This window comes from Drosophila miranda (assembly GCF_003369915.1).
Source record: "Drosophila miranda strain MSH22 chromosome Y unlocalized genomic scaffold, D.miranda_PacBio2.1 Contig_Y2_pilon, whole genome shotgun sequence".
NCBI lineage: Eukaryota > Metazoa > Arthropoda > Insecta > Diptera > Drosophilidae > Drosophila > Drosophila miranda.
Window position 1 is genome coordinate 14,622,614 of NW_022881614.1, and position 18,700 is coordinate 14,641,313.

The window sequence follows — 18,700 nt, forward strand, 5'->3', positions numbered from 1 at the left end:
TGACAACTAATTCCTGGTTATTCTTTCTACCGTCGAATATTCCCAGCTATATAGATCTCTCAGTTTTGCCCAGATAATTTTATATGATTGCTGAATCAATTTTAAACAGGATTAACTACTTTTAAGTACTTGCATGTTTTTTGTTTTGACAAAAACACGGTTTCAACAAAAGTCTTCAATAGTCGCAGGTTGTGACGTCAATGTTGCTGGTATTTGCAGACTCATTTGTTGTTAACCAGGGTATGGGCGTTTTTATACCCGATACTCAAAATGAGTATTGGGGTATATTAGATTTGTGGTAAAAGTGGATGTGTGTAACGTCCAGAAGGAATCGTTTCCGACCCCATAAAGTATATATATTCTTGATCAGCATCAATAGCCGAGTCGATTGAGCCATGTCTGTCTGTCTGTCTGTCTGTCTGTCCGTCTGTCCGTCCGTCCGTCTGTCCGTCCCCTTCAGCGCCTAGTGCTCAAAGACTATAAGAGCTAGAGCAACGATGTTTTGGATCCAGACTTCTGTGATATGTCACTGCTACAAAAATATTTCAAAATTTCGCCCCACCCCCTTCCGCCCACCAAAGGACGAAAATTTGTGGCATCCACAATTTTGAAGATACGAGAAAACAGAATCATAGATAATGACCATATCTATCAGACTGTTGAATCTGGATCAGATCAGATAATTTTTATAGCCAAAAGGAACAAATCAATTTGCACTGGCTACGCAGCGCCCGACGTCACGCTCAGACTGATTTTCTGTCTCTCTCGCACGCACTCTTTGTCGTGTCGTTCAATTTTAGCGGCGTCTGCCGGAGCAGAGCCATACTGACATAGTATCGGGTATAAATGTAGAGTTGCGGTGTCCGCAGCAACTCACAACGTTCCCCCTCGTTATACCTTATTTCGTGAATATTATATAAAGATACTGATTTCCAACCTGCTTTCAAACGAAATAAGTAAAGACCTTGTCTTAGATTGCATTTTTTTGGTCTAATCATGCATATGATTAGGTGTTTGTAAATAAATCCTGATCCCAGTACCAGTTCTTGGTCTCTGTAGACAGACGATGAGCTGCAAAATATCGTTTAAAACAGAGACTATCTAGTTTCTGCATTAATTAGAGCCTGAAATGACACACATGACAACATGTTTTTGTATGGAATGAGACTCATTGTTGTGAACCGGGTGAAAGAGGTCCTTACCCGATTCAAGTTCTGTTATCGACTATCGACTGGAAACGAGTGGTCCGCGCCAAATATTCATTTTTTGAAAGTGAAAGAGCGGATTTAAATGTAGTTCATTGGAATACAATAAAAAAAAACCTACATATGGAAGTTTGTATACCCTTTGTTCTTACAAATGGCATATTTTCTTAAATATTCCTATATTTATTAATTTAATGTATGGTTGATTGGTTTCGGTTTAATTTTACCCAAAAAAATACCGAAAAGTATTAAAAATGCCGTAAACGGTCATCCTGAATGTAATGGACTGTAAGCTTTTGAGTTCCTCCCTCGCTCAACGAGGTCTGTTAGAGAAAGCTTTTAGATCACAGCTCCAGCGCGGGAGAATTTTAACTTGGTTCAATGTTGAAATGAAAGAATTAAAATTTTTGTATTCGTACGAAACGCTTAAGGGTAATTTTTGCTGTTCCTTGTCGCCCCAGCCACACCCAGGAGCATACCCATGAAGACGCTCTTCAGATCGTACGCCCAGGCAAGATAGGCAAAGATCATGACGAAGAAGTCTTGATCACCTCCTTCTTACAGTGACTTTGAATTAGACTTGCATTGCATCTATTAGTGCTCCGTACATTTTCTTACAAACTACTTCCGTTAAAAATTCAAATTCTCTATGAATGCAAGTTTTGTGGACGCAAGCAGGAATGTGTTTATTGGTGGCATTGGGACTTTTAATTATAAATATGGGAGCTGTCGATTCTCGGAACAGCTGCCATGTGCCACAGGGCTTGCACCTGCCACAAGTTAAGTTAATTAAGTAAATGTTTAATGAGTAAAAAGTAATTTCTCCAACATACCATGTAGTCTACAGTAGAGATGGGCATAGACCGTAAAGAAACTAGAAATAAAAACACACTTTCATTTGGTTTTCACATACAAACGTTGGTTGTTTATTTCACTGTACGCTCTTTTTGTTGAATATGCATATAATGTTTGCGCCTCTATTCCTTTCGCCTCGCCTCGCCACGACTCGACTCCTCCGCCGCTATAACTTATGCAGCTCTTACAGTTCTAAGTGAATCCGTTGCTGATTTACTTTATACTTTACTTTACTTTATTGATCTCAAGTCAATGTTTGCTCAATGTCCCTTCCTGCATCTGCATATGCCTCGCCACGTATGTATATTGAATATTCTTGTTGTTGTATATAAGTGTATAATATATATATTTAATTTAATACATAAAAAGTATGCGCTCGCTCCGCGCACGGGTATCCTCGATCTCATTCTCTCTTGTTTAAAATAGTTTACGTGTGTGTTTAATATTAAATTGTTGCCTGCCATTGTTGCCGCAACGCTGCAGCAAAGATCATATACAAAAATACAAAAATCATAACATTTATATACGCCTCTGACTGACGCGTCTGGCGGCCATATAACTAGGTATTCCATATAATCTATATACTCATACTCGTACTCGTACGTACGTCTGCATACATTTATATACGCCTCCGACTGACGCGTCTGGCCGCCATATAACTAGGTATTCCATATAATCTATATACTCATACTAGTACTCGTACGTACGTCTGCATATCGACGCCACCTTGCACAGTACAGTCAATATATATGTACTACATCAAATGATCGTTAAATTACAGAAAACTAAACGTATTTATATGCATTCGAATTATACACAACTACTCCGATCGATCCAATCGGATCCGATCCGATCCGCAGTATAAATAAATTTCTTGTCCACTTAATAAACAATTTCACTTTTGTATGCCTTAAGAACTAAACTCTCCTGCTGCTCCTACTCCGCATCCTCCTCCTCTGCCCTAGTGCCAGGCCAGACCCTCCGCGCTTCTTCGTTCATTCAATAATTTCACTATTTAGTCTTAGTCGTATGTATATGGAAGTTGAAATCGGTACTCATATGTTCAAGATCGGACGGGAAGGCGCTCGCCCACCGCCGAATCTGGGGAGGAGTGTACAATATTTAGTGGCTTTCCTTTATATATATATCAGTATGTATATATATATTTATGTATATATAATACGCAGCAGTCAATTGTTAATTTAGCTTTCTAATTTCGCTGTATAGATCGCTTAGATCGCAGGGGTAATTCATGTTTACTTGTATATCTAACGCTAAGTTGCTCGAGAGTAAGAGTCCTGAACACCGCACTTAATTCCGCTTTGAACTGTTGATGTTTCGGTTTCTGTTTCTGTTTTTGCTGAAGACTTGCTGGTTCTTGTTCCGATGTTGCTTAAATTGAGTTCGTATGAGATCGTGTGCTTAGGAAATTGGTTTCCGTTTTCTTGTCCGGGGGGAAATGCAGTGAAGTGACCTTTCTCGCGTTGCTCCTCCACAGACCAGACGACTGGGGGAGTATGAGAGATGGATAGATAGATCGACAGATAGAGAGAGAGAGCGTTGATGGATGACATTTGTGGAATAGTTTTGTTTCGCCTCGCCTCCAATCGTAATACTTAATTTCTTTTAGGTTTGGTTAATGAGTATGCCATGCCCATATATAGGTACTATATAAAGTTATGTATATATGAAAGGGTGTCCTTTTATATGTACGTATACATATGGGGTATTCGTGTGTTTGAGTGTGTCTGTGTATTCGTGCACCGATCCAGAGAGATACATCAAAATGGTATGTATTACAAAAGTGGTTCAAAAACATTCGGCAGGTAGGAGAGGGGGGAGGGGACAGGGGACTGTTGACAGAGAACAAACTAAAAGGAATCCGCCTGGTGGGAGCGAGGGATTGGGAGAGGAGAGGATAAACGAAAGAATTCTGGTTCTCACACTAAAATTGGTGTAGACTTATGCAAAATAATGTACAATTGTAGAGTTAATTACATACTGAGGGTCGCCGAATATATAGACGTATACGTAGACGTCACTTAAAAGTCGGTAAGCAGTTCCCACTAAAAATATAATTACTTTGACTAAAGTTCCACCTCATACGCCTATTCTGCGTTTGTGTGTGTGTTTTGTGTTTGTTTTTGTGTTTATGTAACCCTACATATAACCTAGAGCATATGCTTTATACATATTTACTCGTATGTATCTTTTCTGTGTACGTATTTATGCCCATGCCTTCACGCCCCACACCTTCGGTCCCCGAGTGCATTCAAGCTTGCTCCTACTGCTGCTGCTCCTTCGACTTGGACCTTCGGGAGTGCGGGGCCCACGCATATCTTGATAATATGTTGATCTATCTGCGATTGAACTCCGATTTGATAGCTGCAAGAACACACAAGTTTTATTAGAAACAATCGGCAGATCAGAGAAGGAATTGATCCACCCACCATCTATGATCTCGTTCTTGACCTTCTGGATCTCCAGGCGCATCTCGCGCACTATCTCAGCCTTCAGTGTGTCCAAGTCTCCGTTGGACAGTGCCAGGGACAGGCCATCGCCGTTCACCTGTCAGACAACAGAAAGAATTAGCCTCTTGTGACGAATTCAAGGGAAAACTCCAAGAGATCTCTCACCTTCAGAATGGTCTCCTCGCTGGCACTGCCGAAGCGCTTTCGCATGGGTCGTGGCGATTCCCCGCCGCTGTTCGTTGTGTTGCTGCCAGCTCCGCCAGAGCTGCCGTTGGGCCCGTTCGTCCCAGAACCGTTTCCGGCACCGCCGCCCAGCTTGTGGGGCAGCGTGTTGGACTTCTCCCACGGACGCTGCTTCACCTCGGGCTCAGGATCGGGCTAAAAACGGAAAGAGCAAGGAATTAGCTAAATGGAAACGCCCACTTCAGTGCACTCACCTCTTTCTTCTCGGCCTGGGCACGACGCCGCGCCAGCGTCTTGGCCATCTCGTCCATCATGGAGGCCATGCCATTGGAGCTGCGTCCGATTGTGCCATAGTTTCCGCTGCCTCCACTCGAGGTGCTGCTGCCACTGTTCTCCGGAGCGGAGGTCGTGGACTGTGACGGCGAACGGATAAGGGATAAGCCATAAGGGATTATATAATGTACTAGGATCTTCCAATGCCGGAGGATGGGTCCCCCACTCACCTTGTTCTTCTTGAGCTTGAACTGTTGCAGTTGGGAGGCCAGCGAGCCCATGAGATCAGCTTGGGGGTCATCTTTTTTGGGCGCTCCGCCCATTCCCGGGGGCGGAGGCGGTGGAGGAGGGGCGCCAGGCCCCCCGGGACCACCCGGAGCTGGCGGTCCACCCATGGCTGGCGGCGCCGGTGGAGCCGGCGGCTTTGGCGGAGGCGGGGCTCCGTTGAACATCTGTGGCGGCGCTGGCGGAGCTCCGCCAAAGGTGGGCGGCGGCGGGGGCGGGGCTGGAGCAGCGGGCTGGCCCCCGCCCTGGCTGCTCATGCGGTTCAGAGGGATCTGGCCTTGCGACGGATTCATGGGCGGCGGCATCGGCACCTGGCCATACGGATTCTCCGCCTGTTGCTGCGGCGGCGGCTGTGGGTGTGCCTGGGGCGGACCGTAGCCGGGAGCGGGCATGGCCGGCGCCTGTGGCGGCTGCTGTTGCTGCTGGACCATCTGTTGCTGGCTGGCGTACACGACGCTGTTGGCGCTGGCCGAGCTCGGGATGTGGCCGTGTCCGTGGCCGGGCTGCGAGACCACGTAAATGGGTCCGCCCCCGTTCTGATGCGGCGGCTGGGGCTGCTGCTGCTGCGGCAGAGACTGCTGTGGGGGCTGTGTCGGGTATTGATGCATATTGAGATTGGGATTAGAATTGGAGAGCACGTAGTGCGGCTGCTGGTACTGATGGTGTTTCATTGGAGCATTGGTGGTGGGTTCAGGTGGTACGGGCGGTTCGGGTGGATCAAGAGGGGTGGATCAAGCCAATTTGCGGATGAAATGAAACAGAAAGACAAACACGGGGCAGCGAAATGAGGAATCTGAATCTGGGATCTACCAGGATCTGGACATATGTATGTTCTGGACGTACCTGAGAGGGACCCGGATAGCCCGCCTGGACCATCTGCTGCTGCTGCTGCTGGGCGGCGTAGACGGGTTGCTGCTGCTGCTGCTGCTGCTGGTACGGCTGCTGCGGCTGTTGTTGGGGCTGCTGTGGCTGCTGCAGGGCCTGGCCCGGGGCCGGGGGATTTGTGGGTTCACCTGCGGCGGTAGGCCGTTGGGCGTGGGTCCGTTGCCGGCGGGCGGTCTGTAATGGGGTCCCGGCGGGGCCATCTGCTGCTGCTGCTGTTGCTGCGGCTGGGGGGCCGGCGGTGCGCTAAGGGAATTCCTTTAGTGAGCAAATTTCAGCGGAGGATCGCATGCAAGGATGAGGCAAGAGCGAGAGGATGAAAGAGTGAGAGCATGGATTAATGAGTGCGCGATCGAGTGGGGAACCGATCCCTGAGGCGGTGGATGAGTGATGGTAGCGGTACCCACCTGCTGGTGCGATGGTGGCCCTGGGGCGTCGGCGGACTCTGGGGTATGTTGTTCTGGTTGGTCTGCGAAGTGGGCGTCTGGGCCGAGGGCGTGATGTGGCCGGCAATGCCGTTATTCTGCCGGAGAATGGCCGCATCCTCGCTGGTCATGGTGCGGTAGCCCATGTCCTCCTCGTACCCGTTGCCATTGGTCGGCTGTCCGCCCGGGTTGTTGGCCACCCGGCCGCTGAGCACCTGCAGCGATTGAGAGACGGACTATAGATGGGGTGGGGAAGCGGCCCGAGCAAGCGGCACTTACCTCCAGCGCGTGCATCATGGCCCGGGCGAAGTTCTCCGCATCGTTCTGGCTGGAGAAGTTCAGCCCGTAGACGAACTTGGAGTCGCGCCACTGGTGGAACGTGGCCGTGGCCTGGTTGTACTTCAGCCCCTTCAGGATCGAGCAGTTGATCACCACCTCGAGGTCGTGCAGCTTCCGTCCCACCACCCGGAACGTGTTGTTCTGCTGGGGGGGGGAGGTCTGCACCTTGCTCAGTCCCGACGAGCTCCCCGAGGGCACCCACTTCTTCTGGTTGTCGTCGTAGACCATAACAGAGGCGCGTGCCCCGATAATGCTCTGCTCACTGGAATCGCAAGAGACAGAAGAGAGGATTAGACAGTGGAGTGGTGTTGAGTGAACAGAAGAGAATGATGATATAATGAGTTCAAAGGAGGAGATTAATAACAATTACTAAATGGATTTCCCAGAGTCTGTTCCGAGAAACGGAATGTCATTAGAGCTTCTTCTTCTTTTTCTTCTGTTCAAACATGAACATATTATCGTCAATACAATGCCACTTTCGGCCCCTTGCAGAATGTTTAAACATAAACAGATTATTGTACACATTCACTCATATAACAACACCGATCTCTAAAGAAATCACATAAAGTAGACAAGTTATGACTGCACGGGTGTAAACAGAGATGTGTAACCCATTAATACGACAACAAAACACAAGTGGAGAAAACACTTAACAAATGCGGTCCTAAAATAATACTAATGTAAGCATGTACTTAAATAGACACCCTCAGTAAAGTGTATCCTCTGCGTAGGTCTAACGATAATTATAGACTACCAAATTGTACCTCCTACCTCATTGTCAAATCACATATAAGGCTCTGATTTTAAGAATAAAATTTAGTTTTTCAGCCATCGGGTGCTACAGGGGGACAAACGGATGACGGGTCGGCTCGCACAACTGTGAACTCGGAACTGAGGCGCAGCCGCTCCGGTTAGTAATACCCGGTGCGGTCTGCGTCTCACACCCCCCCTAGGACACAGAGGGTTGCGAGCGAACCGTCACCCGCCGTAACTGTGCACACCGGTGGAAGTGCGACTATACTCTCCCCGTGAGGGCGGCTGGAAACAGGTCCTAGCACGGTCATGTCTCTGCTAGGATGCTGGCGAATGGTAGTCGGGCGGAGAGAAGAAAACTCTCAGTGAAATTACCCCAATCCAAGGTGACACTGTTATATGCCGAGGGATGCATGGCCGGGGGGTGCCCGGTCGCTAATATGCGGACTCTGGATACATGCCGACCTCCAGTTTAAATCAGGCTTCCCGGGGCAAGCGGGCTATGCCTCGGGTGACCAACCCCTTCCCGCCTACTCGTGGGAACAAAAATGCCAAACATATCAAAAATACCAAATAAAAATACCGCAAAGGAGCTCGGTACTCCTCTTAAAGTACCGGAGGGACAAGCCAATCCCTCTGCACCAGCGCCTGGGAAACCGGGTCCAAAGAAGACGGGGAAGGAGACTGAGTCGGTCCACCGTCTTCAGGCAGCAGCCGCAGCGAGGGGGGGCCCGAAAAGCCAATCGGGTCCTTCCAAGTCGGGTGGCTCCAAGGGCGAAGCGGATACCGGGGCGGCTGCCAAGCAGAGCGTAATCGCGGCTGGTAAGCGCACCGGGACCGAAGAACCCATGGGAGCCCCGGCGGGCCGCGTCTCTGCACCACGGGGTGGAAAGCCGTCGTACCAGGACAGGAGACGAGCGGCTTTCATCCTGTCCAACGAAGACCCGAACTTCAAGGCGTCAGCCGAAGGAAAGGAGCAGAGGCTGTGGGCCTGCTCAATCCTTCCACTGTTCCAGCCAGCCAAAGCCGGAAAGGGCGCAGCCAAGGCCGCCAACAAGCGGCAACGCTCAGCGGAGGACCCCGCAAATCAGCCAGGCCAAGCCCAGCAAGCCAAGCGGGTGAAGACCCACCTCACGAACCGGTCGTTCGCTGAGGTGGCGAGGGGCAGGACCCTGATCGGTGTCCAGACAGGGGCAGACAGGGGCGCCGAGGACGGCCATGTCCCTCGCGATAAGTGGCACCTGGTGGAGAACGAGCTCCAGGACCGGTTCCTACTGGAACTGGAGGAGAACGGCGGACCACCGCCAAAGTGTGAGGACGCAGGGTGGCATCAAGGCAAGGTGAAAGCCATCGCCTGCCAAGACGCTCGCTCTGCGGCTCTTTACATGAAGGCGGTGGCGACCCTAAAAGAGGTCTATCCAGGGGCGAAACTGGAGGCCGTGAAGTGGGAAGATGTCCCTAGTCGCCCGAGAGCCAGAGCGTGGGTCTCGGCTAAGCCTGCAGAGCCTGAGAAGATCCTCAGGTTACTGCAGGTCTGCAACCCCCACCTTCCTACAGCCGATTGGAAGGTGGCAAAGGTGGAGGATATCCAAGGGCAGAGGCGCCAGATTATCCTCGTCCTAAATGAGGAATCCATTGATCTCCTCGCAAAGTCGGACGGTGTAGTGGATTATGGCTACAAGAAGGTCACCATATCCACTTACAAGTCCGATCGCAAGGGCAGGCAAGCGGAGGTCGAGCCAGACCCGGAGCTGCCGGAGATCCCAAAAGAGGGGGCCTCGTGCGAGGAAGACAACCCGGCGTCGGATGCGGCGTCCATGATGTCGGACGATATCTTGGACGACTACGCGTTCGACGAGAGCGACCTAGCCAGAGGTCTCAGCCACATCGTTGTCGGGGAGGAGCCGGAGTCCCCTGACAGCGGTCTAGAAGTAACAATGGTGGAGGCGAGCCTCAGGAATGTCGTTGACGCTCCTGCAGATAAACCTCCACCATTGTAAGGCAGCATGCGCTGCTCTACTGCTCCCCCTGGCCAAGGGTGGAGCCGACATAGTCCTCATTCAGGAGCCCTGGATCCTCGGAAACAGGGTCTCCGGTCTGAGGACTTCTGACTACAAGCTATATGTAGCTGAAACCGCAGGTAAAATTCGTACCTGCATTCTTGCAAAAAGAGAGTTGCACCTATTTTTGCTCCCAAATTTCAGCAATGAAGACCACACCGCAGTGAGCCTCGAAGGCCAGGAGCGCTCACTGAGGATCTGCTCCGCATACATGGGGCATGAACAACCAGACCCCCCTCCACACGCGCCTCTCCGGGCTCTAATCGCAGACTGCTCGGCCAAGGACATCGGCCTAATTGTGGGGTGCGATGCCAATGCACATCACTGTCAGTGGGGAAGCACTGACACAAACGAAAGGGGTGAGTACCTTTTCAGTTACTTACTGACCACTCAGATGGTCTTACTAAGCCGGGGTAGTGATCCCACCTTTATCATTAAAAACCGCAAGGAGGTCCTGGACCTCACGCTTGCCTCTCATGAGATACAGCGTAACATTGTATCCTGGAGGGTCCTGGAAGAGCACTCCTTCTCGGACCACAGGTACGTGGAAACTGTCTTCTCCTTCTCAGTACCGAAGCCAGTCCGATTCCGAAACATCAGGCGGACAAACTGGACTCGGTACTCTGATTACCTCTGTCGTGTTCTCCCTGAGCCCCCATCTGAGGAGGAGTTCTCCACGGAGGCCACGACTCGTCTTCTTAAGATCTTTACCGACGCCTGCAATAAGGCGCTCGACAAAGCATGCCCCTCTGGCAAGAACAGAGGCCGGAAGAAACCTGAATGGTGGAATCCGAAACTGGGTGAACTCCGGAAAGCCTCCCGGAGACTCTTCAATAAAGCTAAGGCTGAAAACGTTGAGCAAAACTGGGCCGAATACAAGGTCAGTCTGTCAACCTACAACAAAGAACTTAGAAAAGCCAAACGCGCCTCCTGGCGTAAGTTCTGCAGCGAAATCGAGAGTAACTCAGAAGCCTCACGCTTGCGCAGAGTTCTCTCGAGGACAACACCCACCCTGGGCTACTTGAAGAACACCGACCAGTCGTGGACTACGTCCAGCGAGGAGTCGCTAAATCTTCTCCTAAATACCCACTTCCCTGGCTGCGATGAAAACAGACCCAACTACCTCGCGCCTCCTTCTGTCGCCTCAAATGCCATCTTGGGACTGCTAAGCCAGGAGAACATTTCCTGGGCGATCAGAAGCTTTAAACCCTACAAGTCCGCGGGGCCAGACGGCATTTTCCCTGCCCAACTGATTCACGCGGGACATAAAGCCATAAACTGGCTCAAAATAATTTACGAGGGAATCTTCTCCCACGGGTGCATTCCTGACACCTGGCTTCAGACCAAAGTCGTATTCATACCCAAGGCAGGCAAGCCCTCGCACACTGCCCCAAAGGATTTCAGACCCATAAGTCTATCGTCTTTTCTTCTAAAGGCGATGGAGCGGCTCCTGGGGCTGCATCTAACGGCGTGCATTCCGTCCAGTCTGATCTCAGACTCCCAGCATGCCTATCGGAAGGGAAGATCCACCGAAACGGCCCTACACTCGATCACATCGATCATCGAAGCATCCCTTAATTTTAAGGAGTACACCCTAGTAGCCTTCCTCGACATAGAAGGCGCCTTTAACAACATCCTTCCGACCGCCATCACGGGCGCACTGACGGATCTGGGCGTTGACTCCAGGACGGTGAGCCTGATCGATAAGATGCTACAATGCAGGACGGTTGAGGCATCACTGGGGACGTCAACGTGTACCAGATTTGTCAGCAGAGGCACACCGCAGGGCGGAGTCCTCTCGCCCCTCCTATGGAACGTGGCAGTGAACACACTGCTGCGGGAGATAGAGGGGGGTGGCTGCCGTGTGGTGGCGTACGCGGACGACGTTGCCATAGCATTCTCCGGAAAATTTCCGCAGACATTGTGTGAGTGCATGACAAGTACTCTCACGAAAATGTCGAAATGGGCAGACAAATGCGGGTTAGGCGTCAACCCGTCTAAAACGGAACTGGTGCTTTTCACTAGGAAGTACAAAGTTCCGGTACTGATTCCCCCAAGACTATGTGGGGAAACGCTAGTCTTCAGCAACAACGCCAAGTATCTTGGCCTAATCCTCGATAGAAAGCTCGATTGGAAATTGAGCATAGAGGATAGAGTAAAGAAGGCCACAGTGGCCCTCTATACTTGCAGGAAAGCCATCGGACTAAAATGGGGAATGACCCCCTATATAGTTCGGTGGCTCTACACCGCCATCATACGACCAATCATGCTCTATGGAGTGGTGGTATGGTGGCCAGCCTTGGACAGAAGGGCATGCCTCAATAAACTCAGCAGAGTTCAACGCATGGCAGAGCTATGCATAACTGGCGGGCTACGCACTACTCCAGGGGAAGCCCTGGATACTGTGCTGGACCTCCTCCCTGTGGATCTCATGGGAAAGAAGGTGGCAACACTTTCCGCCCTCAGAATGAGAGAAGCCAGACTGTGGAAAGCATCCGCGGTTGGGCACTCGGGAATCCTGATGAGACTCCCGCAATTACCAGAGAGGACAGATTACTGTATCCCCAGTGATCACCTCTCGACGCCCTTCCAGGTATCAATCCCATCTAGGGAGGACTGGGAGATGGGCGAACCAGGACCTGCAAATGCGGTCCACTTCTACACTGATGGCTCAAAGCTAGACGGCCGCGTGGGAGGCGGAGTCTACTGCAGCGAGCTGAACATCAGTCATTGCTTCAGGCTCCCGGATCACTGTAGTGTGTTCCAAGCGGAGGTTGAAGCCATCAAGGAGGCCATTTCGATCGTCTCCAAATTACTTCTAGATACGCACTTAGTGTGCGTCTTCTCGGACAGCCAAGCAGCTATCAAAGCTCTAGGCTCAATATCGTCGAACTCAGCGACTGTAAATGACTGCCGCAGGTCTCTGCACGAGATCGCAGAGCAGTTAGATCTCTTCCTTATATGGGTCCCCGGCCACAGGGACATCGAGGGGAATGACGCCGCCGACGAGCTAGCCAGGCAGGGTACTACGATTCCTCTCCTACCGGAGAGGGAGCAAGTAGCGATGCCCTTGGCTACGTGCAGGCTCCTAACGCACGAATTGTTCGAGCAAAATGCCAATAGGAGATGGCAGCAAACCGTTTCCTGTAAAGTCTCAAGATTGATATGGCCATATCGATCGAAGAAGCGCTCAGCAGAGCTGTATAAACTCAGCAGAGCACAGTGCTCTGCAGTTACTAGAGCCATTACGGGACACTGGCAGATCGGCACTCACGCCTCTAGACTGTCAATCCCTCATAACGACTTCTGCAGGAGTTGTCGCGACGAGGAGGAGGAGGAATCGGTCCCCCACTTCTTCTGCCACTGCCCAGCCCTTGGAAATCGTCGTCTTCGAATTCTCGGGGCGGCTTTCCTCACGGACATTTCGGACCTGTCCGTAATCAAACCAGGGACCTTGTCCAAATACATCCAAGCCACCGGATGGGACTGCCCTTAACCTGCAGTAGTATGCTCTCACGGTTCGGGCAACGCGAAGGGGCACATGCCCATGCGGCAACACAACGGACCTTTTATAGGTCCAAGTGAGCTTGGGGGCGCCTTAACCTAATCTAACCTACAACTCAACTCGCAAATGTCTAGACTTTTCTTTTAAGGTCTTAACATTTTGGTCCTTCGAGACTCTCCGTTGTTTCCCCCCTGTGGTAAGAGCACGGAGTTAAACCAGCTTTCTTGAGACTGAACAAGTGTCTAGTTCACTGACAGCTAAAGGTAGCAAAATAAACGAGGGGGAAAGTTGTGAGTTGCTGCGGAGACCGCAACTCTACATTTATACCCGATACTTAGTCAGTACGGCTCTCCTCCGGCAGACGCCGCTAATATTAAACGACACGACAAAGAGTGCGTGCGAGAGAGACAGAAAATCAGTCTGAGCGTGACATCGCCGCTGCGTGGCCACTGCAAATTGATTTCTTGCTTTTGGCTACAAAAATGATCCGATCTCTTCCAGATTCAGCAATCTGATAGATATGGTCATTATCTATGATTCTACGTTTTTAGTTTTCTCGAATGTGCAATATTGTGGATGCAACAGATTTTTGTCCTTTAAGGGGGGGGGGGGGGGGGGGGGGGGGGGGGGCTACATAAGTGACCGTGTTTAGGCGTAGCACCTGGATAGGATCCGAAACGCTGAATCGCAATAGAATGGATTGATAGTTTCTATGTGGTTCCGCAACCAATATTTGACGGTACATTTTCTTTATGTCGGCCGTAAGGGCGTATCTATAGAAACGGAACCTGGTCAAAGTCTCGAACAGATCAGGCTGCGACGTTGGACAAACCAAGGTTGCGTCGTTCAGTGACCTGCCGTTGCTAGATCTACATGAGGCATCAAATACGACTCGTAACTTGGTCGTAAAACTCCCTGGGCGCATAACCGGATGATGTGGCATGAAGTATTCGACCTTTTCTTGTCAGGCGGGCTCTATTGACTTTAAATGCACTAACTGGCGATATTCTTCAATAAATTGAACATATTGTTCCTTCAGCGCTTGGCTACGATTTAACCTCTTCTCTAAATTCAAGAACCTGGTAAGCGCGATTTGATAAGTTTCGCCTAACTCAACTTTAGGATTCTTAAAGGGCAGAGCTACCACTAAATATCCGGAGGCCTCCTGCTTAACATGCGTCACAAAACAATCTTCGCACTGTTTTTCTTCCTCAGTGAACTTATCTACTGTTTCAGGGACTTCTTCACACTTCCAAAACCTTTGTACGAGCTCTTGCAGCTGATCATTTTTCGACACCTTTCGTTCAATGTCAGTTGCTAACAGTGCAACTTCAGAAGATTTCGTGAATTCACCTACGACGACCCAGCCTAACAGAGACTTTTGAAGCCTTGGAAGGTGTGCTCCTAGTTTTATTTGCCCTGCTACAATTAGCTTGAAAAACAATGTGACTCCAACTAGCATGTCAATATCTTCCCCGGACTGAAATGTAGGGTCGGCCAGCGTAACTCCCTTGGGTGGAACCCACTCCGAACAAATTCCTGAGCTTGTTGGGTTATACTGAGTTATTTCCTTCAGCACACAGAAGTCCTCGGTAGTCATATATCTGGTGACTCTAGATTTAAAAGTCGCTTGCACCTCTCCCATAACTTGAGATGTTGCATTTCCAATACCACTGAGTTGTATGACTGAGTCGCGCATTTCTAGGCCCAGGGCCGAGACTATCCTAGCCGTCAGAAAATTTAATTGACTACCGGAATCTAACACGCACCTGCAATTGCGATATGCTCCGTCTATAGCTTTGATTTGAACTACAGCGGTCGCAAGAAAGTTGTTGGATGATCTAGACAATAGGGAGCTATGCAGTGACTTTGGCTCTTGCAACTCCTGCCCTTTGAGCCCCGGCTCATGGGCAACAATAGGTATCTCTCGATGCAGAAGTTCATGAAGTGGCTTGCTGCAAATCCTACATCGCGGACCATTACAGTTTCTAGTTGTATGTCGCTTGCTAAAACAAATCAGGCACAGCGAATCCTTCTTCGCCTCATGGTAACGTTGTACTGGTGATAGTTCGTTAAACCTTTGACACCCTTTCAATCCATGGGTCCCAGGACAAACGTAGCAGCCATTGCTGCCTATTGTTGCAGCTAAGGTCGCATTTTTCATCTCACCTTTACCACTGGGTCGGGCTCCATTGCCTCGCCGAACTTCCCTATTTGCCATATTGACTCCTCTGTTTATCAGAAACTGCGATAACAATGACCACGACGGTAACTTTTGGCAATCCCACTCAACTTCCCACCTATCCATTGTATCTTCATCAAGCTTTGTGCGAATCAGATGGAAAATTACTGCATCCAGAATCTCCTTATCGTCGCTTAACGACTTGAGTGCTACTAATTGGGCATTTACATTGTCTACCAGCACTCTCAGTCCCTCTGAGTCGGGTCTTTTTAGCCGCCTTAAGTTGAATAGCTCCTGTACATGTGATTGCAGAATAATTGCCTTATTTTCATAGCGATATTTCAATAATCGTAGTGCCTTGCGATAATTAGGCCCTGTTAATTCCAAACCCTCAATCGCACTTAACGGTCCAGCTCCTAACGATGATTTCAAATGAATAAATTTAGACAACTCATCCAATTCAGAGTCTGATTCTATTAGAGTAGCAAAGGTGTTGTACCAGCTGGGCCATTCCGTAAACTTTCCAGCGAACTCAGGCAGCTTTAGCTTGGGAAGTCTCGATGAACGAGACACCTGTGTGCTATTTAGAAGATCACCTACATTGGACTGCCGCCGTCCCCTATTTCCAAGACAGCTTAGTAACTTGGCCTTTAATTCGCAATAAACCTCCTCAGCTTCATAGCGGCTTTCATATTCGCTGGCGTCCTCGCTATCGTGTTCAATTTTAGCCTGAATGTTGCAGAACTGATTAAAGTTTGTCTCAATTAGACTTAACCTGGCTTCCAGCTCCGCAGCCGTCATGGGGTCGCTATTTTTTTCGATATAGACCTTGTTACGGACAAAGGAATTCATTAACGCCGTTCTTGAAGTGAGCACCTCCGCATCTTTACCCTTTCTAGGTGCCATTTGCACTGACTATTTACACCGGTGTTACCCTTGACAATTTAACAATAAAAATACTCAATATTGGCATGAGTAAGTAACACGGTACCAAGTTTAGCCACTCTATTCAATAATCGGCTAACTTTAAATTCTCACTACACTGCCCAATTCAATAATTGATCAACAATTGACCACTGTGCGCCACTGTACCAAAATGTGTACTTGCGCCCCAACGAACCGGCAGGCAAAGAAGAAACGACTACAAAGTTAAATCAATGTCAAATAGCAGTTACTGTTCTTTAGGTGCCGGCTTGTAACTGCATATATATGCAAGTATGTATGTGCCTTGCTTCAACGTATAGCAGTGCACGCAATAGGCTGTATGTGTGTATGCAGATACCTAAGCGCTCAAGCTAGCTGTAATTGTAATCTGCTTTCTACGCGAGACCCCGCTTACAGAACAATTAAAGCGCAGAAGTCTCAAAGCCGCGACCACTTGACACTAAAACAATTGTATTGTTTTAAGATTGGAACTCGAATTGGAAATAAACATGCCTGCAAGAAATATTAGATGCTCAAAGCAGTTCACACTCACAATTCGATACCGAAGCCGCTGTCGCACTCGCCGTCAGCCAGACTCAGGGTGAAATATTTATTGAGTTCCAGTCGTGAACTCCATCCGGTAATAGAACCTTCTCCAAAGGTCCCTGCTCGGGCGCCAAATGTACAAGCTAAGTCCCTCCAAAAGTTTTCCAGTGGAATCCGTCTACGCAATTAAGACCTTCCTTAATCCGCTCGATGTAGTTCCTTGCTCGCTCGTTTTATTTCGTATGTCTCTTAAATCTAGTGATCATAATTCAGATCGTTTTGGCTCGATACTATTGATACTATCGATTGCGCTTCTTTATATGTACATAATGTAACGCGCCAACTTCAAATTAATTCACAATTTTAGTAATATTTACATATTAATTCAAATATTCAAAATGTTAACCTTTATAAAGTAATTTAATCCTATATTCTATTAGGGGCGTCAACATGCTTAATAGCTATAATTGAAACGAGGGGGAACGTTGTGAGTTGCTGCGGACACCGCAACTCTACGGTTATACCCGATATTAAGTCAGTATGGCTCTCCTCCGGCAGACGCCGCTAATATTAAACGACACGACAAGGAGTTCGTGCGAGAGAGACAGAAAATCAGTCTGAGCGTGACGTCGGGCGCTGCGTAGCCACTGCAAATTGATTTGTTCCTATTGGCTATAAAAATGATCTGATCTGATCCAGATTCAGCAATCTGATAGATATGGTCATTATCTATGATTCTGCGTTTTTAGTTTTCTCGAATGTGCAATATTATGGATGCAACAGATTTTCGTCTTTTGTGTGGGCGGAAGGGGGTGGGGCGAAATTTTGAGATACACGTTTTATAGTAAGATCTAACAGGAGTGCGGATACCAAATTTGGTTACTCTAGCCTTAATAGTCTCTGAGATTTTTGAATATCCCCAGATTTTCGTCCTTTACGGGGGCGGAAGGGGGTGTGGCGAAATTTTGAAACAAACTCGTCTCGGTCCGATATATTAGGAGTGTGGATACCAAATTTGGTTGCTCTAGCTTTTATAGTCTCTGAGATCTAGGCGCTAATGTTTTACTCTAAGCAAAGCCGCCTATGCTACGTGTGTGTTAGAGAGAGACAGGGCGAGAAAAAATGAAATTGTTTTCTTGATGCTGGCTATAATAATGATACGATCCAATTCAGATTCCGCAGTCTTAAAGATATGGTCATTCTCTACAATTCTACGTTTTTGGTTTTCTCATATCTTTAAAATTGGGGATGCCACAGATTTTCGTCCTTTGTGGGGGCGGAGTGGGCGGGGCGAAGTTTTGAAATATTTTTGTAGCAGTGACATATCACAGAAGTCTGGATCCAAAACATCGTTGCTCTAGCTCTTATAGTCTTTGAGCACTAGGCGCTGAAGGGGACGGACAGACGGACGGACGGACAGACAGACAGGGCTCAATCGACTCGGCTATTGATGCTGATCAAGAATATATATACTTTATGGGGTCGGAAACGATTCCTTCTGGACGTTACACACATCCACTTTTACCACAAATCTAATATACCCCAATACTCATTTTGAGTATCGGGTATAAAAAAAACGAGGGGGAACGTTGTGAGTTGCTGCGGAGACCGCAACTCTACAGTTATACCCGATACTAAGTCAGTATGGCTCTCCTCCGGCAGACGCCGCTAATATTAAACGACACGACAAGGAGTTCGTGCGAGAGAGACAGAAAATCAGTCTGAGCGTGACGTCGGGGGCTGCGTAGCCAGTGCAAATTGATTTGTTCCTTTTGGCTATAAAAATGATCTGATCTGATCCAGATTCAGCAA

At 48.8% G+C, this 18,700-nt stretch overlaps 1 protein-coding gene across 4 annotated transcripts in view; it reads right to left on the bottom strand.

Annotated features, from left to right (window-relative positions):
* Nucleotides 1-2,102: 2,102 nt before the first annotated feature.
* The window catches only part of LOC117192633 (protein enabled-like), a 56,204-nt gene continuing 39,606 nt past the window's right edge, over nt 2,103-18,700 (bottom strand). For 3 of the 4 annotated variants that reach the window (XM_033397357.1, XM_033397359.1, XM_033397358.1), the window contains 4 exons: nt 6,859-7,180; nt 6,562-6,794; nt 6,116-6,412; nt 5,466-5,928 (listed from right to left, as the gene is read on the bottom strand). In XM_033397357.1, the coding sequence (XP_033253248.1) occupies nt 5,562-5,928; nt 6,116-6,412; nt 6,562-6,794; nt 6,859-7,180 (1,219 nt within the window). In that variant the 3' untranslated portion in view covers nt 5,466-5,561. Of the gene's footprint in view, nt 4,446-4,510; nt 4,629-4,696; nt 4,910-4,968; nt 5,128-5,217; nt 5,929-6,115; nt 6,413-6,561; nt 6,795-6,858; nt 7,181-18,700 lie in introns of those variants that run through there. The other variant, XM_033397360.1, reaches the window with a different exon arrangement.